Here is an 18,490-nt window from a genome sequence, read left to right as displayed (position 1 = left end):
TGGGGGAGCTTGGCCTGAGGAGAAAGGGCCCTGCAAAAAGGATCTCAAGGCGAAGGCCAACATTGTCCCTCACAGAAGGTGAAAGCCAGGCCTCCTAGAACCGGACCCGTCCCCTCCGCTAGCCTGGCAGCAAAGCTTGCTAAACAAGACAAAAATGCTGGCTACTTCTCGCCTCCGTGGTTAAGATTCCCTCTAAAATCGGGTCTTAGCGTGACGGAGGCCGCAGGAGGGAAAAAGACGAGGGAGATTGCCGCAGGGAAAATGCCCAGACACAGCCTGGGCTGGTTTGAACGTAGGTAGGCACAAGCAAGCACTTGGGAGTGAGCTCTTTATTGCGAGCACAAGGGCGTAAGGTCTGTGTGTGCTGCCTGGTGGAGCTGCCCAGGGGCTCTGCACCTCTCCTGCCACACACCTCCTCAGGACAGTGTCCACAAGCCTGCCAGCTAACACCCTCCTTTCTGACACGGGCTGCTGGGGCTCGCCTTGCACAAGCTTTACGCGCACTGCTCTGCGCTGTGCTCCTGCCCGGGCAGGGGGCTTCGCACCCGCCGGACGACGGGCTGTCCGGAGAAGTGTGGGCACACGGAGGGGAGGACGTCCTCAGCGGGATAGCTCTCCTTTCCATCTGATGGTGCAGGCAGCTTTGCGACGCACCTTCCAAAATTCAGTCTGGGACTCAGGGCAGGCCCGGGTTGACAGCTCCGCTCTAAAACAGAGTCGATGATGCGGCTTGCCATGGTCCTTATAGCCAAAGTGTTGGCTAAGGCTGTCGGCTTCGGCGTCAGTTCTCGCTCGAACTTCGGCGCCGTTGCAAGAACCTCAGGGACAACAGTTGTGGCATACCCAGCCCGTTCGGCGTGGTGCTGCTGAACTCCGGAGGAGGCATTTTGGATGCTCTCCCCGGCAGTCGTGCCACTGAGTTGCGAGGCATCAGCAGCGACTCTGTTTGGCAGTGGCTGCAAGGCAAGCGACTTTGGTCCCTTGCTTGCTTCCAGGCTCTGCTGTTGAGATGCTCTGGGGAGTCCCTGTGCTTGTTCCACAGCCTGCCTTGAGAAAGGCGCCTGGGATGGCTGCGCCTGTCTCTTGGAGAGATTTCTCCCAGGAAGCTCCAGGCTGTTGGAATATTTGCAGCTAGGGTCTCGTTCAACCTGAGAAGTTGCAAAGGATTCCAAGGTGCAGCAAACGCCGTCAACAACTTCTCTGATGAGTTTGTCCAGGGAAGCCTCTGCAGACGCTCCATCGGAAGCTGCTGTTTCAGCTTGCCCCGATTTCTCTTCCTCGGCTCGGGTGGCTCCTCCGGCAACAGGTCGCTCCTTCCGCCTGCCTGCCGGCCCTGGCTCACACGCTGTGGCCATGCTGGATGTCAAAGCCTTTGCCAAGCTCTCCAGCACGGTCGCTACGAGCTCTTTGGCCACCCGTCCGATTTCCTGCTGGCAAAGTGAAGGAGAAGTCTCCAAAGGCTCTGCTCCTCCGGCGCTGCCACACAAGCTTCCCCTGATCCCCTGGGCAGCCCTCCTTAAAACGCAGGCAGCCTGAGCCCGAGGAGCCTTCACCCTCTGCAACACTTCCCACACCACAGCCTCAGCCACCTCTTCAAGCTTCTGGGCTTCTGTTGCGGCTTGTTGTTGAGACGCAGCTCTGGACACGCTGTCTGCAGCGCGGTCTGGCTGCTTGCCGGAGTCAGCACCGCTACTGACCCTCCTGGGCAGCTCAGCACCTTCCTGTCCCAGCTCAGGTTGGGAGCAGGTTTGGCCTTCGTCCAAAGCTGCTTTCAGCCTCCTGCAGCGCCCCGATTTCAGGGAGATCTTTCTGCTCGCGGGTGGAGGTGGGCAAGATGGTCTTTGAGGCTGCCGCAGCTGCTCCAGCAGGCACGAAGCGTCGATTGTCCCCAGCGGTTTGTGGGCATCCCTTAACGTGGCCAGGCGTTGCCGAAGCCTTTCCTGCAAGGTGACACCGCGTTGCGGCTTGCCGTTGCCCAGACAAGCGCTCCCGCCCCTGCGTGCTGAGGCTTCACGCGGGCCCAGGCCAGCGCTCTGCTTCAGCCACGCGGCGAGGGCACAAGAGAAGGGTTCCCTCAGGACAACGCGGGCTCGCACATGACCTTCCTGCCCGTGCCCACCCCAGCACCCTGCGCTGGCTCAGCTCTGAGCCGGCTAGTCCTTTCCCCGGCACCACGCCTGGCCCACGAGCACAGCCCTCGTCTCTTCTGCACTGAGCGCCCCCCCCGAGATGCCGCGAGCCAAGCCCCAGCCCTCGGCACCGTGCCGCTGACAGGCGTCCGCCAACACTGCGCTTTGCCTACCTCCTCTCGCCTGAACACGTACTCTGCCTCCAGCTTGAGTCCGGTCAGATACTGCCTGTACTCGTTGAACTCCTTCAGAGTGCAAACCACCTACGGAGAGACGAGGGCAGAAATCGCCCGAACGCTGTCAAGCCAGCTACTGGCAGCAGGCTGCCTTCCCCGAAACAGCCCAAACCCAGCGGGAGGGGGGCTGCTCCTCTGCACGTGCTCCCTCTGCGCTCAGGGAACCCCGCTCGGAGGGAACCGTTTTTATCGGCCCGACGACTATCGGCCAAACCTACCTTGCCATCGCTGGTGACGAAACCCCCTCTCTTCAGCCTCTGCAGGTTGTCTTGGCGTTTGTGGTAGGCCCGGAGATGGGGGTCGTGCAGGCTGTTGTACTCTGTGGGCAGTCGGCGACCGTAGGGATCTCCCAGGTCAAAATAGCATGAGGGCCGCTGAAGCTGTAAGGGAGATGTTCCAGAGGATGAACTCCAGGTCAGGAGAGAGCAGCAGAGACGAACATGCTTCCGAGCTCCTCACACACACAGGCTGGCATTTCCAAAGCTCCGAGGTACAGGCTAGTCCCTGGCTTGCTTCCCACCCAGAGGAGAGCTCTCGCTACATCAGAGACTCTCCAGCGGAGAAGGCGGCCTCTGCCTACACCCCCCCGTCCGGTGGCTATCTCTACCGGTGCTGGAGGCAGACAAGGAGCTGTTTACTGCGGGGGTGAGAGGGGTGCACCCCGTGCTGCACCTGTAAGGAGCTGAGCTGCAATGTTGCCTACAGCCATGCCTTTTCCTCAGGCAATTCACCCTTGTTGCAAAACAGGATTGCGCTGCTCCCCAGAGGTGCCAAGCTGTGCTTGTGCAAAGCTAAAGGTAGCTGGAAGACTCCTCTCCATCCAGCTCTGGCCAGCCTGGAGCACCGCTATGGGGCAAGTCCTCCTTCCTCTTGGCACCATGGAGCCACGCGCTCCCCGCGCCTCCCCAGCCCTGTGCGACTGAAGGGCTGCAGCTCCCGCGGTAGAGCAGGTGGCCACAAGGCCGCCCCTTCTCTGAATGACGGGGACCCCGTAAAAGAAGAGAGCTTTTCTACCCCTTTCTGCTTCGTTTACCTTTTCCCCCAGCTTTGCCCTGCAGAAGACAGGCTTGGAGCCGGGCAACACAGGGATTTTGACCCCGAGGGGGAGGTCCAGCAGCCTCGGATCCATCAGCCCAGCCCAGTAGCTCCTTCTCCCAGGTGCCGTCTCCTGTGCCCGAGCTAGGAAGACAGAGACACTCAGGTGCCAGCTCAAGAAGCCTCCTGCATGGCACTTGCAAGAAAGGGCATGTGCCAAGGCCCCAGAGCAACCCTGCCACACCCGGGGCTCCCCGGCTGAGCCCTCTCCGTCGGCCCCGCTGCTCACCTCTCTCCTCTCTCCCAGTGCACTCGGCAGCGCGTCTGCCTTTCGGACGCCAGCAGTGAGACGGCGCTCCGCGGCTCCTTCCAAGAGCTCTCGTGGAGCTGCGACCCTGCGCTGACTCCGCTCGCTCCAGAGGCTCCCAGCGAGCGGCTATATAGAGCCACGGGGCATTGTCGCATCACAGTGTTGTCACGTTGCAGCGTTGTCACATCGCTGCGTTGCCGTGCCGCCGCCCGGCTGCCGCCCACCGGACCATGGGACAGGCCTGTGGGCCACCCGCTCTTGCTGAGCGCGCTTTGAGAGGTCATCTCCACAGGGCCCTTCCCACCTCAACTCCTCTGCGATTCTGTGAAGCAAAGCAGGCATCCTCGACAAGCGGGAAGAGATGCAAGGAACGGCCACAGCAGAGAGGCTCCTTCTTAGCTCAGCTTTCCCCCTTTTCCTTTTTAGACCTCTTCCCTGTCACGGGCAAAGCAGCCTCGAGTCAGGCGACTGCACTGAATTGGATTGTTGGCCCACAGCAGTCAACATCCAATTCCCGATTCGCGTCTTGAGAAACAACGCAGAAGGCAAACAGAGGCCGAGGGAAACCCCTCCCCTGCCCTTTCCTCAGGCTCCCCTTCAGCCCAGGCACCTCTCTGCCCCCTTCCCAGTCAGCCTCCCCCGCCCTCGTCTCTGCTGCTCGCTTCGGCTCTCACTTCCTACCGCTTTGGGGCTGGATGCGGTGAGGTCGCCGATGGCCCCTTCCTCCAGCCCGTCTAGGTCCTGCTGAACGGCGGCCCGACCATCGAGCCTAACGACTGCGTGCCCGCGTTTGGGATCGGTGGTGCGTCGCCTGTCCTCCTCAGGTCGTCGTGGCAGCTTTGAAACGGGAGAGGTCCTGCCAGGCTCTCTTGTTAAACAAAGGCAAGAAACAGGGAGAGTAATAAATGGTACGTGCCGATGATTACCGTGGGTCTCGCGGGAAACAGCAAAGTGCACGGCCCAGGAACCATGCTCCTCTGCTTCCAAAGCAGCCTCTTGCACATGCGCCAGCTGCCGCTCTTCTCCTGCTTTGCAAGCGCAGGAGCGGCATCGGCTGTGCCCCGACTCCCCTCTCCCTGCGGCGTTGGCTCCTCAGCCACAACAGCGACGCCCCTTGCGCCGTGTTCACAGACATTTGCACCCTCAGGAAGCGCTGCCGGAGCTGTATGTGGTCCCGGTAGGGGACGTGCGAGGCCCTGTGTGCAGTTCCTCTGCAGCTGGAAAGCACAGGGACGCCCGAGAGCCGCAGCAGACGCCAGACCGTGCATCCGCCGGGCTCTGCCTGTAAGAAGCTAGGCAAGGCAGAGCAGAACGCCCTGTGCAGTGCAAGTCAGGGAGTCACAAAAGTGACAGGAACTAGCTAAACTAAGACCCCCTTGGAAGTTGTGTCAGACCTCTGGGGTTCCATCACTTTAAAAACAGAGACCGCTCCTTACCTGTGTGTCGTGGTTTAGCCGGCAGCTCAGCCCCGCACAGCCGCTCGCTCACTCCCCCACAGGCAGATCGGGGAGAGAATCAGAAGGGTAACGCTCGTGGGTTCAGATAAGAACAGTTCGATGATTAAGATTTCGAAAAAAAACCCAAACAACAACAATGCAATGGAAATGAGAACAACGAGAGGCGCAAAACCCGGGCGCGGCGGGGGAGGGGAATGAAGGGCGGAAATACGCCACGCGACGCAGGCGCCCGCCCGCCCCACGGCGCGCCTCTTCCGAGCCGAAAACTGCCCCCCCCTTAATATACTGGCCATGGTGTCACATGCTACGGAATGAACATGCCATTGGGCAGCGGCGGGCAGCCGCCCCCGCCGTGGCCCTGCCCCTCTGCCCCTGCCAGCCTCCCGCCGACGTGGCAGAGCGCGGGAAGCTGGAAAGGTAGCCGGCGCCCCACGGGGAGGAGAATTAACGCCTTGTCAGCCAAAACCAGCACACTGCGGTGTGTTGGGGTATCGGTAAAGCTCACGGAGAGGATCCCATGGCCACACATCAGCTGGGACAGCCTGCGATGTTACGAGCGTGGTGACGTCCCTGCAAAGAGACCCACTGAAGTTCACGGCACTTCTGAGCCCAGGAGCTCAGCGAGGGCAGGAGGAAGGCGGTCTCTGCCGAAAGCCTCGGCAGGGGCCGGGGTGCAGAGGCGACAGAGGCACGCGGCGCTGCGTGTCTCCGTCCTGCCAGCCAGTTTGCTTACAAAGATATTCTCACCCCCGTGTCACGGGGTTTTGCCATTCCAGTCGAGGAGAGGGCACGAACAGAAAGAAGGCAATTCAGAACAGAATCCAGAGTGACCGGGCAGGGCTGGAGTAGCAGAGGGAAGGTGGTTTGGCTGCTGGTGTTTTCTGGTGCTGACATGAGTGAGAAGAGGGCCCGAGGGGCTGGCTGCTCCAGGGGCAGCCAAGGTGCTCGGGAGCATACCTAGCTGCCTGCAGCGAGCATTTCCCTCTCTGCGTCTGCGTGCTGACCGTCTTGCCAGGGAACACGAGGGACCTCTGGTTTGGCCAGCCAGGAGAGAAGGACGCCTTTAGCCTGGGGGAGAGAGGGGCTGGCTGTGGAGGTGTGGGGACGAGTGCTGGTGATCCTGAAGGGCTGGCATTGTCCCGGGAAAGAGGCTGGGGTGGAGAGAGAGACTGAGGGAGCTCACGCCTTACCTCGAGCCACTGCTCACAGCCTCCGATACATAGCAGTTCCTGTGGGAAGGCCTTCCAGAAGTTAGAGCTAAAGAACGCCTGCACAACATGTCCCTTGTTGCCGGTGTCGCAGGGCTGTGAGGGCCCCTCCAGGTGCCCGCTGTAGGCTCCCTGCAGCTGGGGTTACTTTCTCTCTGCAGATGGGCAGAGTGGTAAACCAAAGACTCGAGAGGTTCTCTGGGTAGGCCGGGCTCTGTTTCCTGCTATTGGGGAATTTTTACGGCACCCCTCGAGGCAAACTAAACCCACGTTTGTGCTTGAATACGAAAAACAACCAAGCTAAACCAAAAAACCCGAACAATGCATTGGGCAGAGCGGCTCTACCTGGAGTCGGCAATGATGCGTCACAAGCAGGTTCCTTCCCTCCCCTTGCACCAGTGCCCATCCCGTGAGCAGTTTGAGCGGTTTGCCTGGGGCACCTCAGCTGGGCTGTGGGCCCATCTCCCAGAGCAGCTCTGCTGGCCAGTCAGAGGTGGCCCCTGAGAGCTTCCGTTCCAGGATGGCTACAAGGCAGTGCCGAGGCTGTTTCTAATCACCCAGGGAAACTGCACTCCCTTGCAGGGAGTCTTGCTGTCTCTGGCACCCCTGCTTCCAGCCAGGTCAACCCCTTCTCGCAGTGGGGCCTCCTTGCCCTCCGTGCCGGATCGTTCCTCGGTCACAAATTTCCACCGCCGAGCAGTTAGCGTTTGAATGTCAACTGTCAACCCTCGGCCTTGTCTCCTTGTGGGACCGAAGGCCTCCCTTCCCCAGGGGATGCTCCATGGGAGACCGTCCAAGGCCAAGCCCGTGTGCGGCACAGCAGGGTAGTGAGCTCCCGTTCAAGAGGGGGTTGCTCCCGCCGCTCCCCTCTGGCTGAGCCCTGGCACGGGCTGCTCATGCGAACCTGCTCCCGTGCACCATTCTGGGCCTCCACAACATACCTGCCTCCCCGCTCAGGACAGACCAGACCCAAACAACACGTGGCAGAGCGGGCCCCGGGTGGAGAGGCCACCGCCCATCCCAGGCGCAGTGACAGCACCTATCTGTGCAGAGCTTCTGGGGGAGCTTGGCCTGAGGAGAAAGGGCCCTGCAAAAAGGATCTCAAGGCGAAGGCCAACATTGTCCCTCACAGAAGGTGAAAGCCAGGCCTCCTAGAACCGGACCCGTCCCCTCCGCTAGCCTGGCAGCAAAGCTTGCTAAACAAGACAAAAATGCTGGCTACTTCTCGCCTCCGTGGTTAAGATTCCCTCTAAAATCGGGTCTTAGCGTGACGGAGGCCGCAGGAGGGAAAAAGACGAGGGAGATTGCCGCAGGGAAAATGCCCAGACACAGCCTGGGCTGGTTTGAACGTAGGTAGGCACAAGCAAGCACTTGGGAGTGAGCTCTTTATTGCGAGCACAAGGGCGTAAGGTCTGTGTGTGCTGCCTGGTGGAGCTGCCCAGGGGCTCTGCACCTCTCCTGCCACACACCTCCTCAGGACAGTGTCCACAAGCCTGCCAGCTAACACCCTCCTTTCTGACACGGGCTGCTGGGGCTCGCCTTGCACAAGCTTTACGCGCACTGCTCTGCGCTGTGCTCCTGCCCGGGCAGGGGGCTTCGCACCCGCCGGACGACGGGCTGTCCGGAGAAGTGTGGGCACACGGAGGGGAGGACGTCCTCAGCGGGATAGCTCTCCTTTCCATCTGATGGTGCAGGCAGCTTTGCGACGCACCTTCCAAAATTCAGTCTGGGACTCAGGGCAGGCCCGGGTTGACAGCTCCGCTCTAAAACAGAGTCGATGATGCGGCTTGCCATAGTCCTTATAGCCAAAGTGTTGGCTAAGGCTGTCGGCTTCGGCGTCAGTTCTCGCTCGAACTTCGGCGCCGTTGCAAGAACCTCAGGGACAACAGTTGTGGCATACCCAGCCCGTTCGGCGTGGTGCTGCTGAACTCCGGAGGAGGCATTTTGGATGCTCTCCCCGGCAGTCGTGCCACTGAGTTGCGAGGCATCAGCAGCGACTCTGTTTGGCAGTGGCTGCAAGGCAAGCGACTTTGGTCCCTTGCTTGCTTCCAGGCTCTGCTGTTGAGATGCTCTGGGGAGTCCCTGTGCTTGTTCCACAGCCTGCCTTGAGAAAGGCGCCTGGGATGGCTGCGCCTGTCTCTTGGAGAGATTTCTCCCAGGAAGCTCCAGGCTGTTGGAATATTTGCAGCTAGGGTCTCGTTCAACCTGAGAAGTTGCAAAGGATTCCAAGGTGCAGCAAACGCCGTCAACAACTTCTCTGATGAGTTTGTCCAGGGAAGCCTCTGCAGACGCTCCATCGGAAGCTGCTGTTTCAGCTTGCCCCGATTTCTCTTCCTCGGCTCGGGTGGCTCCTCCGGCAACAGGTCGCTCCTTCCGCCTGCCTGCCGGCCCTGGCTCACACGCTGTGGCCATGCTGGATGTCAAAGCCTTTGCCAAGCTCTCCAGCACGGTCGCTACGAGCTCTTTGGCCACCCGTCCGATTTCCTGCTGGCAAAGTGAAGGAGAAGTCTCCAAAGGCTCTGCTCCTCCGGCGCTGCCACACAAGCTTCCCCTGATCCCCTGGGCAGCCCTCCTTAAAACGCAGGCAGCCTGAGCCCGAGGAGCCTTCACCCTCTGCAACACTTCCCACACCACAGCCTCAGCCACCTCTTCAAGCTTCTGGGCTTCTGTTGCGGCTTGTTGTTGAGACGCAGCTCTGGACACGCTGTCTGCAGCGCGGTCTGGCTGCTTGCCGGAGTCAGCACCGCTACTGACCCTCCTGGGCAGCTCAGCACCTTCCTGTCCCAGCTCAGGTTGGGAGCAGGTTTGGCCTTCGTCCAAAGCTGCTTTCAGCCTCCTGCAGCGCCCCGATTTCAGGGAGATCTTTCTGCTCGCGGGTGGAGGTGGGCAAGATGGTCTTTGAGGCTGCCGCAGCTGCTCCAGCAGGCACGAAGCGTCCATTGTCCCCAGCGGTTTGTGGGCATCCCTTAACGTGGCCAGGCGTTGCCGAAGCCTTTCCTGCAAGGTGACACCGCGTTGCGGCTTGCCGTTGCCCAGACAAGCGCTCCCGCCCCTGCGTGCTGAGGCTTCACGCGGGCCCAGGCCAGCGCTCTGCTTCAGCCACGCGGCGAGGGCACAAGAGAAGGGTTCCCTCAGGACAACGCGGGCTCGCACATGACCTTCCTGCCCGTGCCCACCCCAGCACCCTGCGCTGGCTCAGCTCTGAGCCGGCTAGTCCTTTCCCCGGCACCACGCCTGGCCCACGAGCACAGCCCTCGTCTCTTCTGCACTGAGCGCCCCCCCCGAGATGCCGCGAGCCAAGCCCCAGCCCTCGGCACCGTGCCGCTGACAGGCGTCCGCCAACACTGCGCTTTGCCTACCTCCTCTCGCCTGAACACGTACTCTGCCTCCAGCTTGAGTCCGGTCAGATACTGCCTGTACTCGTTGAACTCCTTCAGAGTGCAAACCACCTACGGAGAGACGAGGGCAGAAATCGCCCGAACGCTGTCAAGCCAGCTACTGGCAGCAGGCTGCCTTCCCCGAAACAGCCCAAACCCAGCGGGAGGGGGGCTGCTCCTCTGCACGTGCTCCCTCTGCGCTCAGGGAACCCCGCTCGGAGGGAACCGTTTTTATCGGCCCGACGACTATCGGCCAAACCTACCTTGCCATCGCTGGTGACGAAACCCCCTCTCTTCAGCCTCTGCAGGTTGTCTTGGCGTTTGTGGTAGGCCCGGAGATGGGGGTCGTGCAGGCTGTTGTACTCTGTGGGCAGTCGGCGACCGTAGGGATCTCCCAGGTCAAAATAGCATGAGGGCCGCTGAAGCTGTAAGGGAGATGTTCCAGAGGATGAACTCCAGGTCAGGAGAGAGCAGCAGAGACGAACATGCTTCCGAGCTCCTCACACACACAGGCTGGCATTTCCAAAGCTCCGAGGTACAGGCTAGTCCCTGGCTTGCTTCCCACCCAGAGGAGAGCTCTCGCTACATCAGAGACTCTCCAGCGGAGAAGGCGGCCTCTGCCTACACCCCCCCGTCCGGTGGCTATCTCTACCGGTGCTGGAGGCAGACAAGGAGCTGTTTACTGCGGGGGTGAGAGGGGTGCACCCCGTGCTGCACCTGTAAGGAGCTGAGCTGCAATGTTGCCTACAGCCATGCCTTTTCCTCAGGCAATTCACCCTTGTTGCAAAACAGGATTGCGCTGCTCCCCAGAGGTGCCAAGCTGTGCTTGTGCAAAGCTAAAGGTAGCTGGAAGACTCCTCTCCATCCAGCTCTGGCCAGCCTGGAGCACCGCTATGGGGCAAGTCCTCCTTCCTCTTGGCACCATGGAGCCACGCGCTCCCCGCGCCTCCCCAGCCCTGTGCGACTGAAGGGCTGCAGCTCCCGCGGTAGAGCAGGTGGCCACAAGGCCGCCCCTTCTCTGAATGACGGGGACCCCGTAAAAGAAGAGAGCTTTTCTACCCCTTTCTGCTTCGTTTACCTTTTCCCCCATCTTTGCCCTGCAGAAGACAGGCTTGGAGCCGGGCAACACAGGGATTTTGACCCCGAGGGGGAGGTCCAGCAGCCTCGGATCCATCAGCCCAGTAGCTCCTTCTCCCAGGTGCCGTCTCCTGTGCCCGAGCTAGGAAGACAGAGACACTCAGGTGCCAGCTCAAGAAGCCTCCTGCATGGCACTTGCAAGAAAGGGCATGTGCCAAGGCCCCAGAGCAACCCTGCCACACCCGGGGCTCCCCGGCTGAGCCCTCTCCGTCGGCCCCGCTGCTCACCTCTCTCCTCTCTCCCAGTGCACTCGGCAGCGCGTCTGCCTTTCGGACGCCAGCAGTGAGACGGCGCTCCGCGGCTCCTTCCAAGAGCTCTCGTGGAGCTGCGACCCTGCGCTGACTCCGCTCGCTCCAGAGGCTCCCAGCGAGCGGCTATATAGAGCCACGGGGCATTGTCGCATCACAGTGTTGTCACGTTGCAGCGTTGTCACATCGCTGCGTTGCCGTGCCGCCGCCCGGCTGCCGCCCACCGGACCATGGGACAGGCCTGTGGGCCACCCGCTCTTGCTGAGCGCGCTTTGAGAGGTCATCTCCACAGGGCCCTTCCCACCTCAACTCCTCTGCGATTCTGTGAAGCAAAGCAGGCATCCTCGACAAGCGGGAAGAGATGCAAGGAACGGCCACAGCAGAGAGGCTCCTTCTTAGCTCAGCTTTCCCCCTTTTCCTTTTTAGACCTCTTCCCTGTCACGGGCAAAGCAGCCTCGAGTCAGGCGACTGCACTGAATTGGATTGTTGGCCCACAGCAGTCAACATCCAATTCCCGATTCGCGTCTTGAGAAACAACGCAGAAGGCAAACAGAGGCCGAGGGAAACCCCTCCCCTGCCCTTTCCTCAGGCTCCCCTTCAGCCCAGGCACCTCTCTGCCCCCTTCCCAGTCAGCCTCCCCCGCCCTCGTCTCTGCTGCTCGCTTCGGCTCTCACTTCCTACCGCTTTGGGGCTGGATGCGGTGAGGTCGCCGATGGCCCCTTCCTCCAGCCCGTCTAGGTCCTGCTGAACGGCGGCCCGACCATCGAGCCTAACGACTGCGTGCCCGCGTTTGGGATCGGTGGTGCGTCGCCTGTCCTCCTCAGGTCGTCGTGGCAGCTTTGAAACGGGAGAGGTCCTGCCAGGCTCTCTTGTTAAACAAAGGCAAGAAACAGGGAGAGTAATAAATGGTACGTGCCGATGATTACCGTGGGTCTCGCGGGAAACAGCAAAGTGCACGGCCCAGGAACCATGCTCCTCTGCTTCCAAAGCAGCCTCTTGCACATGCGCCAGCTGCCGCTCTTCTCCTGCTTTGCAAGCGCAGGAGCGGCATCGGCTGTGCCCCGACTCCCCTCTCCCTGCGGCGTTGGCTCCTCAGCCACAACAGCGACGCCCCTTGCGCCGTGTTCACAGACATTTGCACCCTCAGGAAGCGCTGCCGGAGCTGTATGTGGTCCCGGTAGGGGACGTGCGAGGCCCTGTGTGCAGTTCCTCTGCAGCTGGAAAGCACAGGGACGCCCGAGAGCCGCAGCAGACGCCAGACCGTGCATCCGCCGGGCTCTGCCTGTAAGAAGCTAGGCAAGGCAGAGCAGAACGCCCTGTGCAGTGCAAGTCAGGGAGTCACAAAAGTGACAGGAACTAGCTAAACTAAGACCCCCTTGGAAGTTGTGTCAGACCTCTGGGGTTCCATCACTTTAAAAACAGAGACCGCTCCTTACCTGTGTGTCGTGGTTTAGCCGGCAGCTCAGCCCCGCACAGCCGCTCGCTCACTCCCCCACAGGCAGATCGGGGAGAGAATCAGAAGGGTAACGCTCGTGGGTTCAGATAAGAACAGTTCGATGATTAAGATTTCGAAAAAAAACCCAAACAACAACAATGCAATGGAAATGAGAACAACGAGAGGCGCAAAACCCGGGCGCGGCGGGGGAGGGGAATGAAGGGCGGAAATACGCCACGCGACGCAGGCGCCCGCCCGCCCCACGGCGCGCCTCTTCCGAGCCGAAAACTGCCCCCCCCTTAATATACTGGCCATGGTGTCACATGCTACGGAATGAACATGCCATTGGGCAGCGGCGGGCAGCCGCCCCCGCCGTGGCCCTGCCCCTCTGCCCCTGCCAGCCTCCCGCCGACGTGGCAGAGCGCGGGAAGCTGGAAAGGTAGCCGGCGCCCCACGCGGAGGAGAATTAACGCCTTGTCAGCCAAAACCAGCACACTGCGGTGTGTTGGGGTATCGGTAAAGCTCACGGAGAGGATCCCATGGCCACACATCAGCTGGGACAGCCTGCGATGTTACGAGCGTGGTGACGTCCCTGCAAAGAGACCCACTGAAGTTCACGGCACTTCTGAGCCCAGGAGCTCAGCGAGGGCAGGAGGAAGGCGGTCTCTGCCGAAAGCCTCGGCAGGGGCCGGGGTGCAGAGGCGACAGAGGCACGCGGCGCTGCGTGTCTCCGTCCTGCCAGCCAGTTTGCTTACAAAGATATTCTCACCCCCGTGTCACGGGGTTTTGCCATTCCAGTCGAGGAGAGGGCACGAACAGAAAGAAGGCAATTCAGAACAGAATCCAGAGTGACCGGGCAGGGCTGGAGTAGCAGAGGGAAGGTGGTTTGGCTGCTGGTGTTTTCTGGTGCTGACATGAGTGAGAAGAGGGCCCGAGGGGCTGGCTGCTCCAGGGGCAGCCAAGGTGCTCGGGAGCATACCTAGCTGCCTGCAGCGAGCATTTCCCTCTCTGCGTCTGCGTGCTGACCATCTTGCCAGGGAACACGAGGGACCTCTGGTTTGGCCAGCCAGGAGAGAAGGACGCCTTTAGCCTGGGGGAGAGAGGGGCTGGCTGTGGAGGTGTGGGGACGAGTGCTGGTGATCCTGAAGGGCTGGCATTGTCCCGGGAAAGAGGCTGGGGTGGAGAGAGAGACTGAGGGAGCTCACGCCTTACCTCGAGCCACTGCTCACAGCCTCCGATACATAGCAGTTCCTGTGGGAAGGCCTTCCAGAAGTTAGAGCTAAAGAACGCCTGCACAACATGTCCCTTGTTGCCGGTGTCGCAGGGCTGTGAGGGCCCCTCCAGGTGCCCGCTGTAGGCTCCCTGCAGCTGGGGTTACTTTCTCTCTGCAGATGGGCAGAGTGGTAAACCAAAGACTCGAGAGGTTCTCTGGGTAGGCCGGGCTCTGTTTCCTGCTATTGGGGAATTTTTACGGCACCCCTCGAGGCAAACTAAACCCACGTTTGTGCTTGAATACGAAAAACAACCAAGCTAAACCAAAAAACCCGAACAATGCATTGGGCAGAGCGGCTCTACCTGGAGTCGGCAATGATGCGTCACAAGCAGGTTCCTTCCCTCCCCTTGCACCAGTGCCCATCCCGTGAGCAGTTTGAGCGGTTTGCCTGGGGCACCTCAGCTGGGCTGTGGGCCCATCTCCCAGAGCAGCTCTGCTGGCCAGTCAGAGGTGGCCCCTGAGAGCTTCCGTTCCAGGATGGCTACAAGGCAGTGCCGAGGCTGTTTCTAATCACCCAGGGAAACTGCACTCCCTTGCAGGGAGTCTTGCTGTCTCTGGCACCCCTGCTTCCAGCCAGGTCAACCCCTTCTCGCAGTGGGGCCTCCTTGCCCTCCGTGCCGGATCGTTCCTCGGTCACAAATTTCCACCGCCGAGCAGTTAGCGTTTGAATGTCAACTGTCAACCCTCGGCCTTGTCTCCTTGTGGGACCGAAGGCCTCCCTTCCCCAGGGGATGCTCCATGGGAGACCGTCCAAGGCCAAGCCCGTGTGCGGCACAGCAGGGTAGTGAGCTCCCGTTCAAGAGGGGGTTGCTCCCGCCGCTCCCCTCTGGCTGAGCCCTGGCACGGGCTGCTCATGCGAACCTGCTCCCGTGCACCATTCTGGGCCTCCACAACATACCTGCCTCCCCGCTCAGGACAGACCAGACCCAAACAACACGTGGCAGAGCAGGCCCCGGGTGGAGAGGCCACCGCCCATCCCAGGCGCAGTGACAGCACCTATCTGTGCAGAGCTTCTGGGGGAGCTTGGCCTGAGGAGAAAGGGCCCTGCAAAAAGGATCTCAAGGCGAAGGCCAACATTGTCCCTCACAGAAGGTGAAAGCCAGGCCTCCTAGAACCGGACCCGTCCCCTCCGCTAGCCTGGCAGCAAAGCTTGCTAAACAAGACAAAAATGCTGGCTACTTCTCGCCTCCGTGGTTAAGATTCCCTCTAAAATCGGGTCTTAGCGTGACGGAGGCCGCAGGAGGGAAAAAGACGAGGGAGATTGCCGCAGGGAAAATGCCCAGACACAGCCTGGGCTGGTTTGAACGTAGGTAGGCACAAGCAAGCACTTGGGAGTGAGCTCTTTATTGCGAGCACAAGGGCGTAAGGTCTGTGTGTGCTGCCTGGTGGAGCTGCCCAGGGGCTCTGCACCTCTCCTGCCACACACCTCCTCAGGACAGTGTCCACAAGCCTGCCAGCTAACACCCTCCTTTCTGACACGGGCTGCTGGGGCTCGCCTTGCACAAGCTTTACGCGCACTGCTCTGCGCTGTGCTCCTGCCCGGGCAGGGGGCTTCGCACCCGCCGGACGACGGGCTGTCCGGAGAAGTGTGGGCACACGGAGGGGAGGACGTCCTCAGCGGGATAGCTCTCCTTTCCATCTGATGGTGCAGGCAGCTTTGCGACGCACCTTCCAAAATTCAGTCTGGGACTCAGGGCAGGCCCGGGTTGACAGCTCCGCTCTAAAACAGAGTCGATGATGCGGCTTGCCATAGTCCTTATAGCCAAAGTGTTGGCTAAGGCTGTCGGCTTCGGCGTCAGTTCTCGCTCGAACTTCGGCGCCGTTGCAAGAACCTCAGGGACAACAGTTGTGGCATACCCAGCCCGTTCGGCGTGGTGCTGCTGAACTCCGGAGGAGGCATTTTGGATGCTCTCCCCGGCAGTCGTGCCACTGAGTCGCGAGGCATCAGCAGCGACTCTGTTTGGCAGTGGCTGCAAGGCAAGCGACTTTGGTCCCTTGCTTGCTTCCAGGCTCTGCTGTTGAGATGCTCTGGGGAGTCCCTGTGCTTGTTCCACAGCCTGCCTTGAGAAAGGCGCCTGGGATGGCTGCGCCTGTCTCTTGGAGAGATTTCTCCCAGGAAGCTCCAGGCTGTTGGAATATTTGCAGCTAGGGTCTCGTTCAACCTGAGAAGTTGCAAAGGATTCCAAGGTGCAGCAAACGCCGTCAACAACTTCTCTGATGAGTTTGTCCAGGGAAGCCTCTGCAGACGCTCCATCGGAAGCTGCTGTTTCAGCTTGCCCCGATTTCTCTTCCTCGGCTCGGGTGGCTCCTCCGGCAACAGGTCGCTCCTTCCGCCTGCCTGCCGGCCCTGGCTCACACGCTGTGGCCATGCTGGATGTCAAAGCCTTTGCCAAGCTCTCCAGCACGGTCGCTACGAGCTCTTTGGCCACCCGTCCGATTTCCTGCTGGCAAAGTGAAGGAGAAGTCTCCAAAGGCTCTGCTCCTCCGGCGCTGCCACACAAGCTTCCCCTGATCCCCTGGGCAGCCCTCCTTAAAACGCAGGCAGCCTGAGCCCGAGGAGCCTTCACCCTCTGCAACACTTCCCACACCACAGCCTCAGCCACCTCTTCAAGCTTCTGGGCTTCTGTTGCGGCTTGTTGTTGAGACGCAGCTCTGGACACGCTGTCTGCAGCGCGGTCTGGCTGCTTGCCGGAGTCAGCACCGCTACTGACCCTCCTGGGCAGCTCAGCACCTTCCTGTCCCAGCTCAGGTTGGGAGCAGGTTTGGCCTTCGTCCAAAGCTGCTTTCAGCCTCCTGCAGCGCCCCGATTTCAGGGAGATCTTTCTGCTCGCGGGTGGAGGTGGGCAAGATGGTCTTTGAGGCTGCCGCAGCTGCTCCAGCAGGCACGAAGCGTCCATTGTCCCCAGCGGTTTGTGGGCATCCCTTAACGTGGCCAGGCGTTGCCGAAGCCTTTCCTGCAAGGTGACACCGCGTTGCGGCTTGCCGTTGCCCAGACAAGCGCTCCCGCCCCTGCGTGCTGAGGCTTCACGCGGGCCCAGGCCAGCGCTCTGCTTCAGCCACGCGGCGAGGGCACAAGAGAAGGGTTCCCTCAGGACAACGCGGGCTCGCACATGACCTTCCTGCCCGTGCCCACCCCAGCACCCTGCGCTGGCTCAGCTCTGAGCCGGCTAGTCCTTTCCCCGGCACCACGCCTGGCCCACGAGCACAGCCCTCGTCTCTTCTGCACTGAGCGCCCCCCCCGAGATGCCGCGAGCCAAGCCCCAGCCCTCGGCACCGTGCCGCTGACAGGCGTCCGCCAACACTGCGCTTTGCCTACCTCCTCTCGCCTGAACACGTACTCTGCCTCCAGCTTGAGTCCGGTCAGATACTGCCTGTACTCGTTGAACTCCTTCAGAGTGCAAACCACCTACGGAGAGACGAGGGCAGAAATCGCCCGAACGCTGTCAAGCCAGCTACTGGCAGCAGGCTGCCTTCCCCGAAACAGCCCAAACCCAGCGGGAGGGGGGCTGCTCCTCTGCACGTGCTCCCTCTGCGCTCGGGGAACCCCGCTCGGAGGGAAGCGTTTTTATCGGCCCGACGACTATCGGCCAAACCTACCTTGCCATCGCTGGTGACGAAACCCCCTCTCTTCAGCCTCTGCAGGTTGTCTTGGCGTTTGTGGTAGGCCCGGAGATGGGGGTCGTGCAGGCTGTTGTACTCTGTGGGCAGTCGGCGACCGTAGGGATCTCCCAGGTCAAAATAGCATGAGGGCCGCTGAAGCTGTAAGGGAGATGTTCCAGAGGATGAACTCCAGGTCAGGAGAGAGCAGCGGAGACGAACATGCTTCCGAGCTCCTCACACACACAGGCTGGCATTTCCAAAGCTCCGAGGTACAGGCTAGTCCCTGGCTTGCTTCCCACCCAGAGGAGAGCTCTCGCTACATCAGAGACTCTCCAGCGGAGAAGGCGGCCTCTGCCTACACCCCCCCGTCCGGTGGCTATCTCTACCGGTGCTGGAGGCAGACAAGGAGCTGTTTACTGCGGGGGTGAGAGGGGTGCACCCCGTGCTGCACCTGTAAGGAGCTGAGCTGCAATGTTGCCTACAGCCATGCCTTTTCCTCAGGCAATTCACCCTTGTTGCAAAACAGGATTGCGCTGCTCCCCAGAGGTGCCAAGCTGTGCTTGTGCAAAGCTAAAGGTAGCTGGAAGACTCCTCTCCATCCAGCTCTGGCCAGCCTGGAGCACCGCTATGGGGCAAGTCCTCCTTCCTCTTGGCACCATGGAGCCACGCGCTCCCCGCGCCTCCCCAGCCCTGTGCGACTGAAGGGCTGCAGCTCCCGCTGTAGAGCAGGTGGGCACAAGGCCGCCCCTTCTCTGAATGACGGGGACCCCGTAAAAGAAGAGAGCTTTTCTACCCCTTTCTGCTTCATTTACCTTTTCCCCCAGCTTTGCCCTGCAGAAGACAGGCTTGGAGCCGGGCAACACAGGGATTTTGACCCCGAGGGGGAGGTCCAGCAGCCTCGGATCCATCAGCCCAGTAGCTCCTTCTCCCAGGTGCCGTCTCCTGTGCCCGAGCTAGGAAGACAGAGACACTCAGGTGCCAGCTCAAGAAGCCTCCTGCATGGCACTTGCAAGAAAGGGCATGTGCCAAGGCCCCAGAGCAACCC

The 18,490-nt window shown here is 60.9% G+C and overlaps 1 protein-coding gene across 1 annotated transcript in view; it reads right to left on the bottom strand.

The window, feature by feature from the left end:
* Positions 1-316: 316 nt before the first annotated feature.
* Positions 317-18,490, bottom strand: part of LOC142064295 (uncharacterized) — a 43,261-nt gene continuing 25,087 nt past the window's right edge. The window contains exons 6-10 of the mRNA XM_075109053.1: positions 17,443-17,604; positions 10,016-10,177; positions 2,584-2,745; positions 2,303-2,392; positions 317-1,940 (exon numbers count right to left, since the gene is read on the bottom strand). Coding sequence (XP_074965154.1) covers positions 495-1,940; positions 2,303-2,392; positions 2,584-2,745; positions 10,016-10,177; positions 17,443-17,604 — 2,022 coding nt within the window. The 3' untranslated portion in view covers positions 317-494. The remainder of the gene's footprint in view (positions 1,941-2,302; positions 2,393-2,583; positions 2,746-10,015; positions 10,178-17,442; positions 17,605-18,490) is intronic.

This window comes from Phalacrocorax aristotelis, chromosome 13 (assembly GCF_949628215.1).
Source record: "Phalacrocorax aristotelis chromosome 13, bGulAri2.1, whole genome shotgun sequence".
Lineage (NCBI taxonomy): Eukaryota > Metazoa > Chordata > Aves > Suliformes > Phalacrocoracidae > Phalacrocorax > Phalacrocorax aristotelis.
Note: the sequence above shows the minus strand (reverse complement) of the source record. Positions and strands in the feature narration are given on the sequence as shown.